The 21,131-nt window shown below is 40.4% G+C and overlaps 1 protein-coding gene across 1 annotated transcript in view; it reads left to right on the plus strand.

The window, feature by feature from the left end:
- Positions 1-21,131, plus strand: part of hcn4 (hyperpolarization activated cyclic nucleotide-gated potassium channel 4) — a gene marked incomplete at both ends in the record, with an annotated part of 59,103 nt that overhangs the window by 9,725 nt on the left and 28,247 nt on the right. The window contains one exon of the mRNA XM_079217570.1: positions 9,666-10,089. Within this exon, the coding sequence (XP_079073696.1) occupies positions 9,666-10,089 (424 nt within the window). The remainder of the gene's footprint in view (positions 1-9,665; positions 10,090-21,131) is intronic.

Consider the following 21,131-nt stretch of genomic DNA (forward strand, 5'->3'; position numbering starts at 1 on the left):
GCAGCACCTGAAGTGGTGAAGATAATGGCCCAGTACTGGTGCAGCCCAGAGCAAGGGCATAAGGTGATGGTGTACAGTGTGATCAACGCCTGGCATTATAGACATTACATTATCCTAGCACTTCATCTATCTTAGGAGAAATCTCGTTGCTCCATTCCTCTCTTGCACTCTCCTGTCCAGCAGAGCAGCGGACGGGTGAGGGGAGGAGTCTTTGTCTTTTCAGTTGGGAGGCACCGTTGGGAGGCACCGGCCAGTGTTTCCTCTGCCACAGGGGACCCCTTTGACATGACCCTTAAGACCTTGTGGGAGATAACAAGGCATCATGATAAAACATAGATGCAATTAGTGGCGGAATGACGGTCAACAAAGCTTGGACAAAGATACTGGCACATGCTAAGTGCATGCTGATGTCCTCGCTGTGTCTTCTCTCATGCAGCTCTGCCACTCACTGTCTCTCTATTATTCTCCACACAAGGGTCATATTTGTTTGCTGACAGCTAACTACTTGTAGACAGTATTTTTTATTCTGAGTAGATAAGTAGCAGGTTGCACTGGCATATACTTAGTAGCCACTTGCGTCTCCAGAAACACCCCCCACCCCCTCTCTAAGAAATCCCACTGGTATGACAATGGGACAGACTTGGCTACTTCAGAGCATTCTTCTCAGTTGGCTCTCTGATTACATCTGGTGAGTTCATGAAGTGGCTTTGGTGATCTTATGATTTAGTCAGAGCTCTTAAGTGCACACTTCTGAGCTATTCGAACATCAGTGCAAGTTTAGGCTGGACTCATTTCAATGAGTGGATCTGGGGCATATTCATGAGCATCTCGGACCGGCGCTGTGGCATTTAGTGAGTGTCCCTAAGATGTTTAGCCTGCTTCCAGACCTCTGAATTGCGGCCCACATCTCCAATTTTGAATAAAGAAAAATTGGAAAGAAACGAGCAATTCAGTGATGATTACGCTACTGAATGATTTAAATTCCCTTCAAACCAGTAATATCATCATTAATGCAATGTGCTGTCATACAATACAGCGTATTGAAGCAATACACCCCGTTAGCAAATGAGTTGCAGCAATAACGTCTCTGTATGTTTAAGATCATGTTAAATCCAATTCCAGTGGCATCATAGTATAAGCAATATAATGCACAAAACACAAAGTGACCCACAAACAGACAGAGGGAGGGAAAGGTTTTATTTAAAATTAAAATTAAAAGACTGCATGCAAAATACTTTTCAAACATAACAAAAGTTTGACCTAAAGTTTGTCAGTTGATCATAACTGATGCAGGTTAATTTCCCTGGTGCGCTTTTAATACTGCTGTAACAGTTAATAACTTAGATTCAGTTGTTGTCAAATTTTACCAGTAATGTGTTAATGTAATTCAAAAGACCTTTTGTGATCGCATTTTCCACACTTGTGTTTTGTATTTCGGTGGCTGCGCGCATTGTTCTTTCACATTTGTCAGTTTCCGATCATTAAGAGGGGCATATCTATTAGAAAATGTTCTTCTGCAGCAGATGTGACATTAACATTGTCTTTCGCTTGGCTGTGTTGAATAATAGTCCTGTACAGAGCTTTTGGGTGAATAAACACCCTTACCTTCATGACCTCCAATAGAACTACTTCTGGTCTCTGGATCTCTTTTATAAGTGTTAGGTAAGGTTGACTCCTTTCAGTTGATTTTACCTCTCCCCTCTGGGTATTTAGTAAATCCCTCTGTTTTCTTGTAGCCTGAGGTTGTAGAGATTTGCCTCTTCCTCTGATGAAATCTGCCATAGTTTGATAAAACACCGTGTCTAACCTAAATATAGCCACCTGCAACTGCACAGCCCCATTGTCATTTGCAGTATGCCTGCTGTTTGTGCTTGGCAAAGACAGCACCGTTATGACAGTTCATTGGAGCAGGTGACAACAAAAATAGGATTAACCCTTTTAACCAATTTCTTTTTTCTCCTGAGACACTTACATCTTGAGTGCCAACTGGCGTGTGTACACAAATGACCTACTCTTTTATGGGTAATAAACAGGCACTTTTTTCTGTTACAGATGTTCTCCTGGTAATTGTGATAGGCTTTATCATAGATTACCTCTCTTCTTCTTGCTAAGTGTAGCTTATGTAAAATGTAGTGTTTTTTTCTATCTCACAGGAGCCTTTCATGCTTAATTTGTAATCTTCCTAATGTATTCATTCAAAAATGACAATGGGGTAAAATGAGGTTGTTGGTCTGTCAGTTATCTTTTAAGTTGAACAATTTAAATTAGCTATTTGTTACTTCGTAAATTAGCTAAATAAATAAGTAATAACTTACCCTCACTCTGCCTTTAACACTAATTGACACATTTTAAATTAAGTTATAGAACATTACATTAGAGTGGCTTATTAAACATCACACATGGCAAACTACATGTATGCATTATGATATTAAAAGGGCAAACTTTTGCACACCTAGGTCGACAAGTGTGGAAAAGTTTTCGGTCCATAGACCTCCATCAGGTTATGTGGTTCCTGTAAATGTTGTTAATTAATTTATCTCAACGCAAGTTAAGCATTAAGGATCCATTTAAATATCGATTTAGATTCTGTGTCCTTAAACCACAGACCGAGGATCTTGGCCGACATTACTCTCTTCAATAGGTTGTAGCGGGTTCAGTTTTAAAGCTTAACGACCCAAAGCATCCATTGGTACAAATGTTATGCAAGCTTGTGGGGGAAGGAGGGTAAATATAGCTCCGAAGTTAGGCTAGGATTTTGTTTTGAATAACAGGTATGGACATTTTCATCGGTGTCTCTTGACTTCTCATCTGAAGATACCCAAATGAAAATGGGTTCTATGGGTACCTACAAGACTCCCTTTTACAGATACACCCACGTTATTTTAATTCCATGCAATTTTAAAATGTGCAATTTTTTTGCATGGATTAAAATGTATTGTCTTTACCTATTCTAAAAATAGTTTCTGCATATTATATTAATTTCCTTGTGTATAATAACAATAAGGGGGTTACTAAGCAATTTCCAGAACAAGACATCTAAACGCTGAAAAATGCAATTTTAGCAGAGATCGCCACCAGTCAAATATACCAAGTCTTGGTGTCCTGATTTGGTATCTTGGAGTGATTTTTAATCTAATCCAAAAATGTGCAGAGAGCTGCTGGGGGTGAGGTGGTCCTGGGTGTTGCAAAGCAGACAGCTAGAAGCTAGCCGTTAGCAGCTAGGAGCTAGCAGTTAGCAGCTAGCGACCTGGTATGGCCCCCATTTGTCACTCAAAGCAATTATGCCTTACTTTTTTGTGCCAGATAAAGTTGGCCATTTTAACATGGAGGTCTATGGATATTGACTCGCTTTTAGAGCTAGCCACACATTTTAGAATTTTAGTTTTTGCCAGTGTTGGCTTAATTTCTCAGCACTGGATTTGCCAATTAACACACACACACACACACACACACACACACGCACACACACGCACACACACGCACGCACACACATTAATTAATTATTCAAGAGGGAAGCGGCTTTCTCATTCAAAACAGATACATTCCTATAATTGAATCAGCCCAAATCACATTTACAGTGCAGACAATGTTGGCTAGTGCCCTTGTAGAAATGCAGTCTGGGAGTACTCACTGTTCTTCTGCTGTTCCCATTCAGTCAATGTGGTGCAGAATAAAAGGAGGCGCTGTTAAATGCTGTCTGCCACTTGCACCTGACATGACAGATGATCTGCTTGCAAGCTTTGCCATCACTCTCCCAGCATGACAGCCAACAGATAGACATCTCTACAAGGATAATCTAAACAATAGCACACACCTATGCATGCCCAAATACAAACATATACCCCCCGTATATGTGCAGGACTGTATACACCCCACATTCCTGTATCCCCCGTGCCCCTTCAATTTAAATATAGGCTACTCCTGAAAGGTAAGCGTGTGTCCATTTCAGGCTGTTTTTGGTGGCTCACAGTTCCTTTCAGGTAGCAGGGTGAGGAGACTGAGAGAGGCTTATCATGTAGTCAGATGCACTCTGAGGGTGACAACATGTTCCTGCCGTCCCTGGTCATCCCACCGGAGAGCAGAGTGGGCTTTGGCTCCATCCCTACAGACAGCAAAATGTCAGGGCTCCCCTCGTCAGTACATTGAACACTCCCCACAACAAGTTACGTGTGGGCTATTCTGCTTCTCATTCCCAATGTTTCCAGTGGTTCTCTGCTTTGCTGGTGTTCAATTGAAATGCTTTTTTAGTCTACTTCCTTGTCGTTACGGACAGCTCTGATGTTTCCCAGTGGTCATATAATCATACAAACATACTCAAGGTCTGGCCAAGTTATTCCGTAGATTATATAGATTATGTAGATTATATCTATGTTTTTATCTGATCTATTTTGCATTTTTACAAAAGCGTTGTTTACATCCAAATGAAAGCAAAAAGTATGTGTAGGAAAAATTTGAATTCATTAGCAGTTTCCCCATTTTGCTCATTATTTGTTTTTACATAAAACAAGTTATTTAATTGCTGGAATTGCTTTAATAAACATAAATTGGATTTAAGATAAGATAAAACCGTTTCAAATGAGATGTTTCCTTCTCCTTAAACACTTGGTAATATCACCTTCACAGCACCACTGCAAGGTCGCTGCATTTTGCTTTCATTTTATTTCAAGACAAGTGGCATACCAGCACACAGCATGAGTCAGTGATTTGGGATGCATACAGAGATATGGGATTGTTTAATGCCTTTGAAATGTCCGCCTAACATCCCGCACTCGCCCAACTATATTTATAGAGCAATGTTCTTCTATGTCAGGGTCCCAGTGAATAATAAAACACAGTAAATGGATCCCTGCTATGTTTAGGTGGCCTGACCTCCATCAGAAGGCAACCACAAGAGTGAAAAGGAGAAATCCCGAGCATTTACTCTACACACGCACGCACGCACGCACACACACACACACACACACACACACACACACACACACACACACACACACACACACACACACACACACAAGAGAACACATGCATGTATATACACAATCTACACATACACATAAAAACACTTAAAAATCCACAAGGATTCCAGCTCTTTGAAAGTCTGTATACTGAGCGATTTCCTTCCCAAAACATTAAAGTGTGTCAATCACAATTAAGGGGAGACCTCAAACTCACTGATGGTCGTAGGACGTCTTCCGCCAGTTTATTGATTTATTTGAAAATCCAATGGCACTACAAAAAGGTGCCATGCCCTGATTTGTTTTGGTTGTAGTTTTTTGTGTGGTGCATTTTTTTTCATATTTAGAAAGATGCATTTTCACAGTGAACATATAAGAGCTGCTATCAATCCCACCCATCCTCACCATCCTATAACAAGTAAGGCTTACTCAAACAGGTGGCAGCAGTAGTTTTGCCAGGGTGCCTTCCAGAGGTCTCAGACAGCATGCTGTCTTGTTCTTTCTGCAAAGATATTAAGAAGCTCTCCTCCGGCACTTCTTTTTCTACTTCTTTCATTCATACAGCATCATCTAACTGAAGCCATATATCTTTGTCAGGCTTTACCTCTATTGCTTGTCTTATTCTTTTGTGGTTCTGAAAAATACCCAGTTGTTGAACTCAAAGTGCATGCATCATCAGCTCAAAGTCCATTTCTCCGATACTTTGGTTTATGATCAAATTTTATTGTGAATTAGAAGGTAATCCGGCACCCTATCTGGCCCAGTTTGTGACTGTATTTCGTAGAAAAGAAACTGCAGAAATGCAAAAAGACTGACATTGGCCTTTTAAATGTTAAAATGATTCGTATGCGGTTTCAGTCCATTTAACAGGACAACCCTGTCTCCTAAAAATTACGTTCCCCCAGAACTAATATGCATTCCCAATTACATTTGATCAGAAACGTATCTCCTTCCTGGTTATGTTTGTGTTTGACGTATTACACATACGTTGATTATACACGTATACGTTGATTATACACGTATACGTTGATTAAACACGTATGTTGATTATACACGTATTTTTGTTTTATTGTTTTTATGTTTGTGTTTGACGTATTACAAATAACTTTATAATTGTGTGTTTGTGTTATTGCTTTCTTGCTTTATTTAAGCATATTTTAATTTTTAAACTCTGCGGAGAAAAAAGAAAAGAGGGCCTGGATGAGGCCAGTGACAGCCGGCCAGTGACAGCCGGCCGGCCCGGGCCGGGCGCCAGCCACACCGGGAGCCCGAGAGCCCGAGAGTCGGCCGCACCGGGAGGCGAGCACCGGGAGGACCGGCCGCACCGGGACTCGGTCTTCAAACGCTTGCCGTCGCCGTCAGGCCGTCGGTAACAGCCTCCTTCGCGCGGCTCCGGTCTTCTCTGAGTCGGGTTGTTTGTGAATGCAGCCCAAAGTGTGTGATGAACTCCATCTAGTGCAGTAAACCACTGCGATCATCAGCAGACACTCGGATCTCTGTGGTCACATCAAGTGCAGAATCTGACGTGAAAAATATTCAAACGAACGGAAGGAGTCACGGGACCCAACATCCGGTTTTCAAAATACTAACTGATATGAATGTGTTCAGAACATTTCTGACCACATCCAAACATCTTAACTGTACTGGTCTTACAAAAATATTGTAATAAGTCACAACACAACATACTGTTACAGTTAAGATGTTTGTATGTGGTCAGAAATGTTCTGAACACACTAGATGGAGTTTATCACACATCTTGGGCTGCATTCACAAACAACCCGACTCAGAGAAGACCGAAGCCGGCACGAAGGAGGCTGTTACCGACGGCCTGACGGCGACGGCCTGACGGCGACGCCAAGCGTCTGAAGACCGAGCCCTGGTGCAAGCAGTCTGAAGACTGGCCTAACAACGGCGGGCAAGCGGTCTTCGCCTCCCAGTGCGTCTGACCCTCGGGCTCCCGGTGCGGCCGGCACCCGGCCCGGGCCGCCCCTCTTTTCTTTTTTCTCCGCAGGGTTTAAAAATTAAAATATGCTTAAATAAAGCAAGAAAACAATAACACAAACACACGATTATAAACATATTTGTAACACGTCAAACACAAACATAAAAACAATAAAACAAAAATACGTGTATAATCAACATACGTGTTTAATCAACTTATACGTGTATAATCAACGTATACGTGTATAATCAACGTATGTGTAATAAGTCAAACACAAACATAATTAGGGAGGAGATACGTTTCTGATCAAACGTAATTGGGAATGCGTATTAGTTCTGGGGGAATGTAATTTTTAGGAGACAGGGTTGAACAGGAAAGAATGTTGGCATCAATAGAAACATTAAATGTGGACACAATGTGGAGCAAGTGAGTTAGTAAAACAAGTGACGGGCGACATGCAGAGCAAGTGATGTAGTACCGTCACTTTACTAAAGTTATTTAGTATGAAAGTTATGTGGCATAGTAAGACGCGAGATCACTAAGGGTGGATGGGAAAATATACATGATTTTATACCAGGAGGCCGCTGTTCTACTGTGCAAAACAAAAAACTAAATGTGGACTTTATGCTTGTGTAAAATTGGTACGCTTGTTACGTAACTCTATGTAAGAAAGTCTGCTGATGGCGGTTGTTGTTTTGTTGTTGAAAGCTAACCAATGATTTCACAACGCTAACCATGTGTAATTGTGCATTTCTCCAAATGATACAACACTGATTTGAAACTTTTAGGAATATCTTTTGGTTCAGACAACTCGACATTCAAATTATCTCGTGGTTTGCAGAAACCTACAACAGGGCTCTCAAGTTTTTAAGACAGGTAAGAGTGACATATCCTCCTCCTCCTCCTCCTCCCCGCAGGGACCAGCCCCCCTTCTCCCCATATTATTATTTGCTTTATTTTCATTGGTTGCTGGATTACATTTCACCCAGATACAACAGATATGTTTTTCTGATTGGCTATTCGTGTAGCCCATTTCTTTTTTTTGATTGGCAGGGGATTCGGGGGAGACGTGCTTGATTCCTCCATGGTGAGGGCAGCGCGACCAGGTCATGTTTGTGCGCTGCGGCACATTAAATAGCCTAGAGTTTTTTTTGAGAAATACGATGTGTGGCGGGAGGGCGTGACTTAAGACCGAAATGCGTGACAGTCACGCTCAATGCGTGACACTTGAGAGCCCTGCTACAATGCCAAGATTTTCTGGTGACTCGGTTGCGGTTGAGTCATCACAGTTGATACATATAGTAAAACAAAGGGACATATTTACATTTTTCTTTAGAAACAGAACACTTTTAAATCATTGCTCTGTCAAATGCTGGGAGCACACTTGCATTCTAGTAGTAAGCTGCAGCTGAGTGGATGCAAAAAAAATGCACATACTATTTAGCATTTAGGACATTAGATAACATGGCAATATGAAGAACAAATGTCATAATCTATGTTCGTGTTTCTTCCTTTGACGTTTTTCTTGTCCTGTTGGGCTTTCAGTCTTAACATGAGAAAACAGTGGTAGCAAGGTCTGTCTAAATATAACTCCTCTTGACAACGAGCTGGAACAGTAGATACCCTTTTACTTTAAAGAATTCCAATTACTGTCCTTGTTTCCTCAGTGTGTGTATGTGTATATGTTTCTGTGTGTGCAATATGAACCTGAGATATGTGTCTGTGTATACTTTACATGTATGCATGCATGTGTGAAATGCTCTTGTTAACCTGTAACCTGAGCACATTACAACTCAAGTGTCTGCTACTAGCAGCCTGCAGTTTTGCTGTAGACCTGCTAGCTTGCAGTAAAAATGCATTATACCCTGGTTATGTATATCCTTTCTTCCTGGTTTCTTATGGCCTTGCTCTTGAAATTGGCTTTGGACGTAGACAGATCATTGTGGCCCAGTTAATAGTGAGGTGGGTACATCATCAAAGCTCACTGGGCTGGTCCATCATGCAGGACCCCCTCACAGTGCAATCTCTGGAGTATCCAGGTTATATCACCCTTAACACAAAGCCAATCCGGATGCAATTATCAAGCCAGCAAAGAGTGCAATATATATACACACTCTCAGGCCTAGAAGACGGATGAGGTCACAGTACAGTTTGTAATTAACATTTAACCCTCATTGACCTTTGAGTTGTGATTTACAGTACTAGCACAAATAGCTTTCCTGTCAAGCTGTCGCCTGGCATAGTAGAGAAGTTACATATCGGCTATTACGCTATCATTGCATCCTGTGTGGATATGCTGGCTTCCACCACACATGCACACCCAAAGGTAAAATAATAAAGATAAAGAGATGATGAGTCCCAGAGTGGGTCCCATCATTGGTTGCTTGTACTGTAAATCTTTGGTTGGATAGAAACAATCTTTATACGTCTGCAATGTTTGCCAAGCAGTTGCAGTGGGCATGTGAGTTGATGTATTGTGGTTAGGCCATTTTCTAAAAAGAGGTAGGATTCATATTCATATCCTCATCAATGGCCCGCCCATACTTTGAGCGGTAGTGTATTTACTGCATGACGCAACGAGATATACACACAGTTGTTATATCATACATCATACAGTCCATATATAATTAGTTAAAAAAAAACACAGACGATTAGTGATACCCTCTAACTTGGCAGGATGAGTCTAAGCATTAGCTAGAACATTTTTGCTATGTTCTGACTCTTTTACCATCCCATCTCTGTCTTTCTCCATTTCTGTTTGCAATAAGGTTTTACTGGGACTTGACCATGCTGCTGCTGATGGTGGGCAACCTCATCATCATCCCTGTGGGCATCACATTCTTCAAGGATGAACATACGCCACCCTGGATTGTGTTCAACGTGGTCTCCGATACCTTCTTCCTCATGGATCTGGTCCTCAATTTCAGGACTGGTATCGTCAAGGAGGACAACACAGAGATCATCTTGGATCCGCAACAGATTAAGATCAAATACTTGCGGAGTTGGTTTGTGGTGGACTTCATCTCCTCCATCCCCGTGGACTACATCTTCCTCATCGTGGAGACGCGTATCGATTCGGATTTCTACAAGACGGCGCGCGCCTTGCGGATTGTCCGCTTCACAAAGATTCTTAGCTTGCTGCGACTCCTGCGTCTCTCGAGACTAATTCGCTACATCCACCAGTGGGAAGAGGTAGGAAAGTGCACCATAGTGTGTTTTATTGTATAGTTGTGCTGAATGTTGGCTACTTTTCTGTAAGATGTGGTCAATGCCTGCTTTTGAAGTTGGCCATGACAAACAGGATTCCCTCACTATCTATAGTACAAGTGGGTTCCCACAGAGAGAAAAACAATTCAGAGAAAATACCAAGGAAATCTCAATGATTGACATTTAAATAATCACACTATTTGATGAAGCTAGTCAAATACATTTCTTCATGAATCCAATTATAATCCAAATGGTTTTCCCATGCTGAGGACTTACTGTGAGTATGTTTTCAGAGCTTTGTACCTTTCCCTTTCCCCTGAGAAGGAACTATGGGTAGATGTTGCTTCTGATTACATCCACCCTTAAACGGAGTGAAGAGGCTCTTTTGCTGTACCCCAGTCACCAATAAGTTAATGAGGTCGGATGTTGATTAGCATTTTCCCTGTGTGCCCCCATCCATCTAGCAACGGGACTACAGAGCCCAGAGAGGCATTTCTGCGACACAAGCATGATTATGATTGTGGCAATAATTAGAAAAGTTCCCATTGCTCTCACTGGATGGATCTTGTTGTTTATTCTCAGAGGCAAAAGGTGCAAAGTGAAGCATCAGAGTCTCAGCGTGGAGTCACCAAGAAGACACTCCACTAGAGGATAATATGTGACGATCAGGGCTGCTCTGTTGGTCAGTCACAATATAAGTGAAAACACGGGATATTTTAATAAATGCTACTCACGAGTCAGACTACTTCTTAGAGGCTCAGTGCTTTATAATGAACTGCTGTTTGTCATTCCACATATCCTACTGAAAAATAATCAAAGCCCCAGACAAGCTTGTATTTCTTTGAGGCGATGGGCGGTGCAGGGTGGAGGCTTTAGTTCAGGGTTAGTGTTAATAAAGAGTACTTTGACACAAGACGCGTGCAGATGTTATATTGCTTTTCTGCAATTCATACTGTTGCTAATGTCATAGATCAAAGCAACCTTTTCAGCTACTAGTCGGGCTGTTTCCCTCAAGGCCTAGACGCCATTTAACAGATGTTTTGTTTCACTTAATGTAAGGAATCCATATATCGTATTAATTTACCCATTGTAGACTTTTGTGCCCAGATACAATTCACCTGATCTCTGAATTACTTTATTGTTGTATACATTAAGTAAATATTACAAATATTATTGCGGAGATGTTGCATAATTCTCGCTTATAATATATTATGAATTAGATTGTTGTGAGTTTTTGGAGATCACATACAAAAGCCCCAAATCGGAAGCAAAATGTCACTTGCCATCAGTGACGATTGCTATGTGGGAATTTTCAAAGACGCAATCTGTGAGATGTGCCAATGTGTTGGAGACGCAGGTGAGATATATATCGCAGGTGCCCCCAAAAATGGGGGCAGAATTCTTCATCAGGAGCTCTTCCTCACTCTCCAAGTACTCATACTCCCATGACTCGATACCAAAGCTACTGATGTGACATAGCAAAAAAACTGCCATTTTACATGTTTATAACACAATTCAACCATAAATAAATATGTCTCGAAGTAATTACAAAGATGAAATACATCCTGGAAGTTTTTTTTCTTTCCTGTGTTCTATCATCAACCAATAAACCAGTAACATATATACTGCTATATGAACCTCGTAACTGGTCTCATAAGTGTTTTCTGTATATTATACTTTTTGAAATTATTCAAATAGCCCTTGTGGTTGAGGATATATTCTGTATTGAGTATGGGTATGCAAACCATTCGGAATTTTAAAAAAAAAATGGCTGGGGCTTTGCTGGGGCTAAACGAGTTAAATATCTCGACCTGTCTGCAAGTCCAAATCCGGTAGTGTAAAGATGTGTTTTGACAGGCAATGACAGCAGCAACAACCAAGCCAAGGAGAATGCAAGACACAGGGCACGGGAAATATCAGTTGTAATTATTGATTGATTTATTTACCTCCAACTCTCTTTGCAGAACAGACAATCCTGCTACCGGTGTCTCCCGAACAATTCTCTCCTTCATATTCTTTTCTCTTTCTTCCTTGTTTTTATTCTGCTGCAAATCAGCACAAACAAATTTGGATTGTTTGCTTCTTGCGAACATCCTTTCTTGGAAATGATGGGCGTGGAATGCAGGAAAGAACTCCTGTATTGTGCCTTTCCTCGTATCACTTCTCACTTGTCTTTTGAAGTAGATCGGAGACCAAACAAACTTCTAAGTGTTATGTCTCTCTTTGTGCCATCACTGATTGGAGCCCTTAGATTTTATTAATGAAAGGCACACAAGTCCACATAATTTTGGTTTGTATAGACGAATACCAGCAAACTTTAAAGTAGTCGTGAAATTGTGAATTAAATCAAGAACATTTTTCCGAAATTATATCCTTCCTGTATGGAATACTTTTGCTCTATTCACATATACACACAACACAGCATTGGTACCCTTTAATGAGCCGGTTTGCACACTGTTGTAAAAATGCAGTGCCATTCAAGTAGTTAGTGGGTGTGTTCTAAATGTATGGCATTACATAGACTATTGGAAAGGTTGAATAGAAAGCTGATTGCCAATCAAACCACAATATTCCCAGACCTGCCTTTGGGCATTCTTAAAAGCTCTTGCTTTTCAAATATTCAGCTGGCACTCTGTGTTGAACAGTGTATGTAAGTGTGGCGACATTAATCATGCAAGGCCTCTGTGATGCCATTTCAAAAAGAGGAAAAGTTCAAATGAATCACTGGGGGAGAATCCCTTTGCCACCTTGTGCCTCCATGCATGCTTGCTGCTGTACTTCTGAGCACAAAATGAAGGCAGAGATACGCGCAGTCGAGGCCAGCCCTCATTTGAATAGGGTGGACACACTGACAGTGAGCTGTCACGTGTTCAGCGTGTGCAATGAGGCAACAAAAGAAGGAGAAGAGAGAGGAAGAAATGGCAGAGGGAACTACAGGAAAGAAAAAAGAAGATACAAAATCAGTATATCCCGTTGAACTAGCTTATCAACGCTCTTGTGTGGTTGTAATCGATCACCACACCAGACTAGTCCTCTGTCGTAGAAATAAAGGAAGACAGTGAGGTGAGAATAAAACAAAGCAATAAATCATATTTTTGTCATTAACATAATTGCAAGGACTTTGCAGGGCAGTGATGACTGCAGCATATACAAACCACAATACAATATGACAAAGAGAAGGGACATTACACGCACAGAGCCATCTGCCATTTACATTTGTGTGTGTGTGTATGTGTGTGTGTGTGTGTGTGTGTGTGTGTGTGTGTGTGTGTGTGTGTGTATACGTGTGTGTATGAGGTTTGCTGATGAATGCTAGTTAGGCAGACAGAGTGAAAGGCCAGCTTTGCCTCAGCGCCAGCATACTCCAGATGCAACCTCACAGAAATGTCATCTGTCAGCGCAGAATAACTTGTCGCCAAGATCTCACCACCTGAATGACTTTTTGACTTTTTCTATTGACAGCTACACTTCAAACAACGTGTATGTATCTGATCGCCATTTGAATATTTTGAGAACCCAACATTGGTCTATTCATCGGCATATCAAGCTTGGGCAGCACGTGCTCACTTGCTAAACCGTCACGTACTTCAAACTATGTATAAATCCGTCACGTAGCTTCAAACTATGAGGATATCCGGTGGCATAGTATAAAGAGTAAAACAATCCTCATAGGGAGGAGGTCGGGGTAGACAGACGAGTCAAAGAAGACATGACTTTCACCCAAGAGACAGATGTTTGTGTCCATATGAAACCAAAAGTCAATGTTGACAAACTTGAAAATTACATAATGTTGTGTAACGTTCTGACTTTAACCTAAACCACGATATTTTCCTACAATCAAACAAGTAGTTGTGTTGTCTAAACCTAGCCAAGTTGTTACCATTGAACACAGAAGTTAATTTTGAAAAGACGAGCAGAAAGAAGAGCGTGGGGCCAATGACCAAGCTGCTGTATTTGACAAGTTGGTACATGTTGGCTTTGAGAGAGACATTTCTTGCTTTTATACTCTATGCCAGGCGTCACTAACAGGCAAACCCAGACGCCGTTGTCTCTGGACCCTGTACCGAAAACCGATAGATAATTGAGGATTATTACATTTTCATGGATCGTTTCTATTTCACCGGCGCAGCTTTTCTAGTCTTTGCGGCTCTCGTTCAGCGGTCCAGGAAACACACCGACCAATTGCACGCCTTGTAAATCGTCTCACGTGATCCTACTCGGCCAATCACATGTGTGTATTCTGTTAAGCACCGCCCTCGACTCAAGTGAGATAGTCACACACATAGAAGCGACAGGAGAGAGAGAGAGGCCCGATATGGAAAAAGTATGTGAGTCAGAGAAGTTATTTCACTTGGCGCTCCAAAAAGAAAAATGTATACTGCTTAACCAGAGCCTTGAACCAATAATGGACAGACTCTTATATGTTTATTATTCCCACAACCAGTTCAAAAGCAATATGTATCACATTCAGCAATATTGAAAGCAGCTATGTGAAGCGCTAAGCAAACATACCGACTCACATCCACAGAAAAATAAACCAAAGAGGCCAATGTGATCAGAATCCTAACACATTAATTAACTGACCAACAATGATGTCAACAGAGAGGAGAAATTACCTGAAACAAGTAGTTCAATAACCACAGATAAAGTCCCTGCACACACATTTCTCTTTTTAGCATAGAACCCTGAGGTCAGAGTGGTTTAATAACCACAGATAAAGTTCCTAACCCCACATTGCTTGACGCCCGAATAAACTGAATTTAAAGCTGCAGGATAATTCAGTTAAATATTTTTTTTTAAATGAAGTACTTCATATCACATTCAGTCAAACTTTTCAAAAGCTTTCTATTTTAAATCCTGCCTTTATTTCACTTGAAATAATAGAATATAATTTATTTATTATTAGAGTGCGTATTGTTTATAATGAATCCAGTTCAATTGGAAATCTGTAATAATAAATATTGTTTAGATGTTATTCAATTTAATTTTCTTTATTTAATTTGACAGTCAGTTGTTGATTACATACAGATGTTAATACAACTGTTGGCTACTTCAATGCATATGGCACAAAATCATATCGTGCAAATTGAACATTATTGTGATGTTCAGGACCTTTGCATGATGAAATTCTCTCTAACTGGACCTCGCTGAATTTGAGTTGAATACCCCTGCTCTATACTATACCTAGTTTTCACAGACTTGAGGCAGGATCCTCGTTATCCATGACAACTGTGCAATTTCTAGCCCCTGTAACATCGTTTAATGCCATTCTAAATATGGCGCTGCGATAGGGTGCACTTCTCTGACGTCACACGGCAGACCATTGATGTTGAGACTAAAAAGAAAAGCTGTTTTTTCTCTTTTTTACTCATATTTCAGAAGTATCTGCATGCTATAAATAGTCTGGCACAAATTCATTTTGAGTGTTATTGTTTGAGTTTCGTTTCCTCCTCAAGAAGTCACACAGAGGACACTTCTTCCGGGAAGTGTTGAACACAGCTCAGTGAACTGTACTGCATGGTTTAATGCCTCATAGGGTGATACTGTAGGGAACACATTTTAAATTAGAATCTTTTCTCATGTACTCTGTGCGATTTTTAGGAATTCAGAACAAGACAAAGGAATAAAACAATGGCAAATGTACTGCAGTGATGTAGAAGCAATTCATACAGAACAGAGCTCTAAGGCATTAAATGTGAAGGGCCTAAAGCAAGTCTTCAAAGATTTCAGGGATGGGAAAACAGATGCACAAAATCAAAATAGCCAACATCCTCACTTAAAACACCAGTGTGACCGGGACCTTCACAGCAAAAGCCCGGTCCAACACGTCATACATCTGATTCATGTTTCATACACAATCAATGCATCTGTCCATTCATTGTGATATACAGTATGTGTGTTGAGTGCTTTTTTCCTGGCCGTAAGTGTGTGCATGTTTTGGTGTTGGCGTTGTTGACATGGACTATAAATGCATGTCCTTAATAGAGCATACTGTGTTAGTCGCCTAAAGCTCTGACATTTTGGCGCATAACCGCAAATTGTTGTGTCCTTGAGCGTGATGCTTGACCCCCAAACTACTCCAGTGGGTTTTCACGGAAGACAACAATTAGTGTTGCCAATACATTACTGATTTTATTATCATTATTATTGTTATTATTATTACTTACTATATCCGCTGTTGCTGTTGTTTCTGGTTGTTGTAACTATTTCCCTATGCCTACTCTCATATGAATCATTTCTGTTATGCATTGCACGTGCTGTAACTGTTATGTTGTTCATTCAGTACACATGACATCTATTGTACTTCTGTCCATCCGGGGAGAGGGATCCTCCTCTGTTACTCTCCCTAAGGTGTCTTCCCTTTTTCTCTCTGTTAAAGTTTTTTGGGGGGGAGTTTTTCCTGATCTGCGGCGAGTAGGTCCCTGGACAGAGGATGTCGTATGTGTACAGATTATAAAGCCCTCTGAGGCAAATTTGTGATTTTGGGCTTTACAAAATACATTTAATTGAAAATGTAAATTGAACAGAGGGGATTTGGGGTCGAAGCAGGGCTACATTCTTTCATGAATTGTCATCAAACAAACTATAGCTCAATTAAGGTTTTTTTCTTCCAAAAACAGCTACTGCTTTATTCCCATTGGGTGAAGTAAAAGTATTGATGCTTTATGAAATATATATTGTACATAATGACTATCTCAAGCATTAGGATGTATTTCCTATTAATTTTAAAGATGATTTGAAATGATTTATCACTAATTACTAAGTATAGTAATATGTGCAGGGGGGGGGGGGGGGGGGGGGGTGGGGGGAAGGGGTGGGGGGAGGAAGTATTTTACACATTTCTTCTTGACTCAATCTGAATTTTGAGATGTTACATTTACAATGTCTAACCCACTAACACTGCCCCTATCCTTTTGCATAACTGAAGCAATACCCCGATCCCCCACCAGCTCATGGATCTCCATCAATGTCCTTTTTTATTTCCTTTTTCTTTATCACAGCTGTCAGAAATTAGCTGATTGCTTCCATTTCTACTTGCCATGTTGGCAGAATGCTGTTAACAAACAAGGATGGTGGTGGCTATGTGCCAGTGATGACACTGTCATGCATAATGGCGTTCCACATGTTGTGCAGATATCCATCACCCACACACAGAGCAGACAGCCGTTATGGCGTCTCCCTTGTCTCCCTCTTGTCAGCTTCCTCTTATCACCGGGTTAAAAATAAGACTGTGACCGGATATTCTCCTCATTGGAGTTGTCTCCTGTTGACGAACCAGTGACTTGGATGAGATTAGTCATCCTGTTAAATCAGATTCAAGGCAGTGCACTAATGACTAAGCTCTGAGGGCTTCCTCCTATCATGCCTGATGCCTACAACATAACAGTCTCAACTGGCCAACCCAGTAAACACTGCTTTTAGCATGAATGGAGGCAAGGAAGAGGATATTTTATGGTATGGTGTTAAGCAAGTTACTTAAGGTGTTCGGAGCTGTGCAATACCACCTGTGTTTATTTAGTGCAAGTTGGCAGATCGTCAATCTCTATTAATATTGGCATCTTGGATTGTTGAGATCCATGACTCTGCCCGCCCAAATGGCAGTGTGCTGCAGTTAGGGGGAAACAAAGGCATACGTCAGTATAATGCTCATGCTTTGATAGAAGTCAGCCATGTGGCTGCCCCGTGGGTCCAGAGGATTCCAATGCCTTTCATTTCCAGCCAGTAAATCTATACAAAAATATTTAAATAGGGTAAATCAACTAATCAGCTACCCACTCACTGACCCATTACCTTAGCAAAGACTGGTCTTTCAGAGATAAGAAAAGAAGGAAGAATATATTTGATGGGCTATTATTGAGTGCACAATGAGGCTTGCCAGCAATAGTGACAGGTCCTCAATGTTCTGAATGAGCCTTGTGTGATATCAATACCCACAGTGGATTTGCTAAAACTATTACACAAAATTTGTGTAATCCTCCAGAAACCCTATGGCACATCTTGGTAGGAAGCAGAGTTTGAGTGCTTTTTTGTGATCCGAGCCCTCCAGGCCTGTTTAGACAGATGATGGAAGGGTGTTCCCAGTGGTACACTCCCAGGCCTACTTCTCATTCTCCACATGTGCTTCATCCATCGTGACAGCATGCATGAGCATGACATTTTGGTCAAGGCATTTATAGTGAGAAAACTAACCCCTACCCACAGCCTGCCCCCAGAATCTGCTATCATGTAGGCTGATGAAAAATAACACTGAGACGAGAGGGATTTATTGAGCTAATAAACTTTGTTACTCATCAAAGAAATAAATATTCCCTCTCAAAAACAGGAAGATGCAGCATGTGGCTTTTTACACACTATATATAGTGTAATACATACACTGTTGTAAATTAATGAAATTAGCACTACTATAGACAGATGACATTAAAATAACCAGCAAATCCACCAAAAATGTAATGTATTTATAAAAAGTTTGAAAGTATGAAGCTAAAACTGCAACAGTTGTTGAACTAACATAGTTTTTTGTTGCATAAACCTGAACAATAAGATGATCATGCTCTGGTGCGAATACGAGCTCATGCTTTCCAATGTATAGCCACGTCTTCGTAGTACACACAGATGATAATGAATTAACACATTGAGCGACACTGTGTGTGGGTGCTCAATCTTCAAAACTCAGAAATCACTGAAATTAAAAAATGCAGTTAAGCATCCAACCAGAAGTGCAAAAAAAACTGAATTAAATTCAAAAGAATTTAATAAAAATTCAATTTAACTAGTACATTTGAACTTAATAATTGAACTATATGAAAAACAATCAAAAAAAGTAAATCCAACATGTGTTGAGGATCAGCCAGCAAAATGGCATCAGTAAAAAACAATATGAGTGAAGAATTTAGCTTTGTCTTATGTGTTGGGTCGCCATCATTACAAACATTCATCATCATTAGCAGCGTGAGCACCAAACACCAGATGCCTCTGTATAGTGCTACATCAAATGTGTCTGGGCAGCTACCATCAGCAGCATGGGACATATGCATCTATTCTCTCACCTGGATCACACTTTTCTTACTCCATCTGTTTAGGATGACTCTGCAGCTGCCTTCACTCTCTCTGTGCCTGTGTGGGCCTGATCGCTGCCCACAAGTATACAGATTACTTTATGACTTTAGCACGTAACCCCTGTTCAGATTTTTAGTCTTTATTTACTGGTTTTATTAGTCTGTAAATATCTTTGGTTTATTACTTCCATTGGTTCAGATGTGGTTTATCTGCATGCATGTGTAAAACTGTACATTAATATATTAGTATTCGTAGCAACAATAGTGCTAGTGGTAGTAGTAGTAGTAGAATCAGTTTCATTTCCATTTCTTCCATTTATTTGCCTTGTAACTGAGTTTTTTTTTTCTTCCATACAATTACTGTAAGTGCTTACAACCTTGTAACTGCTATTTCATTAGTTGCATTTACGAAATTACAGCATGAGCATTGACTTACTATATAGGTCATGTGATCTGACCCATGTTTTGGATTTTTTTTAAAGGCAAGCAGATATCAGCATGTTCTCTCAAATGGAGAGGCCTAATGAGGGTAGTGAGAGTAACAACAAGCTTGCTCCGTGCCCTCATCAATCAAAGCTCTCTTGTTTATGCTGATGCTAATACAATTAAAAGAAAGTGGTCAGCAATCCATCATCCTTCTTATAACACGGCATGTTGTGAAATGGTGTGTATGCAAACGATCCGTGAAATACGCATTAAATACTGTATATCAGCACTTTTATAGTGCATGTTAAATTACACAGAGCGCAGGCATCCTGCTGCGTGTAGTGTGTGGTCTTTTTCTATTTCACGAAAGGTGTCAGAAATAAAACGAGAGGGAGAATCTTTTTTTTCTTCAGAATAATGATTCTTTAACAACCTTCTGACAGAACCAATCTAGGGAACATTTTTTTTTTTATAAGTGGAAAGTCTGTTCCTGCTTGGCATGAGTGTATTTGAATTGATTACAGCTGTGGAGAGAGATAGGGGAATCACCTTCCTCTGCTGACTGTACACTTTGGGTTACAAACTGGAGATTTGCATGGTATTACTCCTCGTGACAGTTTGCATAGGCTTTATTCTCCTCTCGGTGGTTAAGTGCCAGAGGTCTTTTTAGGGCACAGCTACAGTAGGAATGCACCAGGAGTTATTGTTGAACAGTAATGAGTCATTCAGGCGGCGCCACGAGATATTGAAAGGAATTTATCCCGCTATAGAAATATACCGACACTGTAGAGCAGTGGTTCTCAACCTTTTTTCAGTGATGCACCCCCTGTGAAATATGTTTACCCCCTAACTGGCGCAAAGCATTTTTGGTTGATTTTTGGTAATACACAGCACTGTGCCATCAGTGTCTGACTTAATATAGAATATATACAATGCAGTTTCTGAACTTACACATATATTGTATTGAATATTTTTTAAATAACAATTTTTAAAGGATTTTTGAATGGATGCTAATTTTAAATATATATTTTTTCAAATCTCACGTACCCCCTGGAGTGCCTTCACGTACCCCCATTTGAGAACCACTGCTGTAGAGAGTACAGTAGTATTCAGTATACTGACAGTTTCAAGGACAACCTACACAATTGGATGGGACAGAGCATAACACACTAGGTGATCATTTGATCCCCATGATCCATAAAAAAGTATTTTCTCCAAATTAGTTTGTGCTATGCATCACTTTGGGTGGCAACAGTAATCGCACATTTTGGGATTGTGTTGCAGATTTGAATAACTATGTTTTGCTATAGATAAATATTAGTACCTTGTATCAACAATTGAGATGTAAAGCACAAACGACCGCCTGATAATATAAAATGTTGTAGTACTTGTGTTGTGCCGTTACCACTTTATCTAAAAATTGCTTATGAACTTCGAAGATGTAACTACAAAATATATTTAACATGTGCTTTTTTCCAAGATTGTCACATTTAACATCAACCTCTGGTGACTCCTATTGTGAGCCTGAGAGAAAAATGTATTGCA

The sequence above is a fragment of the Taurulus bubalis genome, assembly GCF_910589615.1.
Source record: "Taurulus bubalis genome assembly, chromosome: 4".
NCBI lineage: Eukaryota > Metazoa > Chordata > Actinopteri > Perciformes > Cottidae > Taurulus > Taurulus bubalis.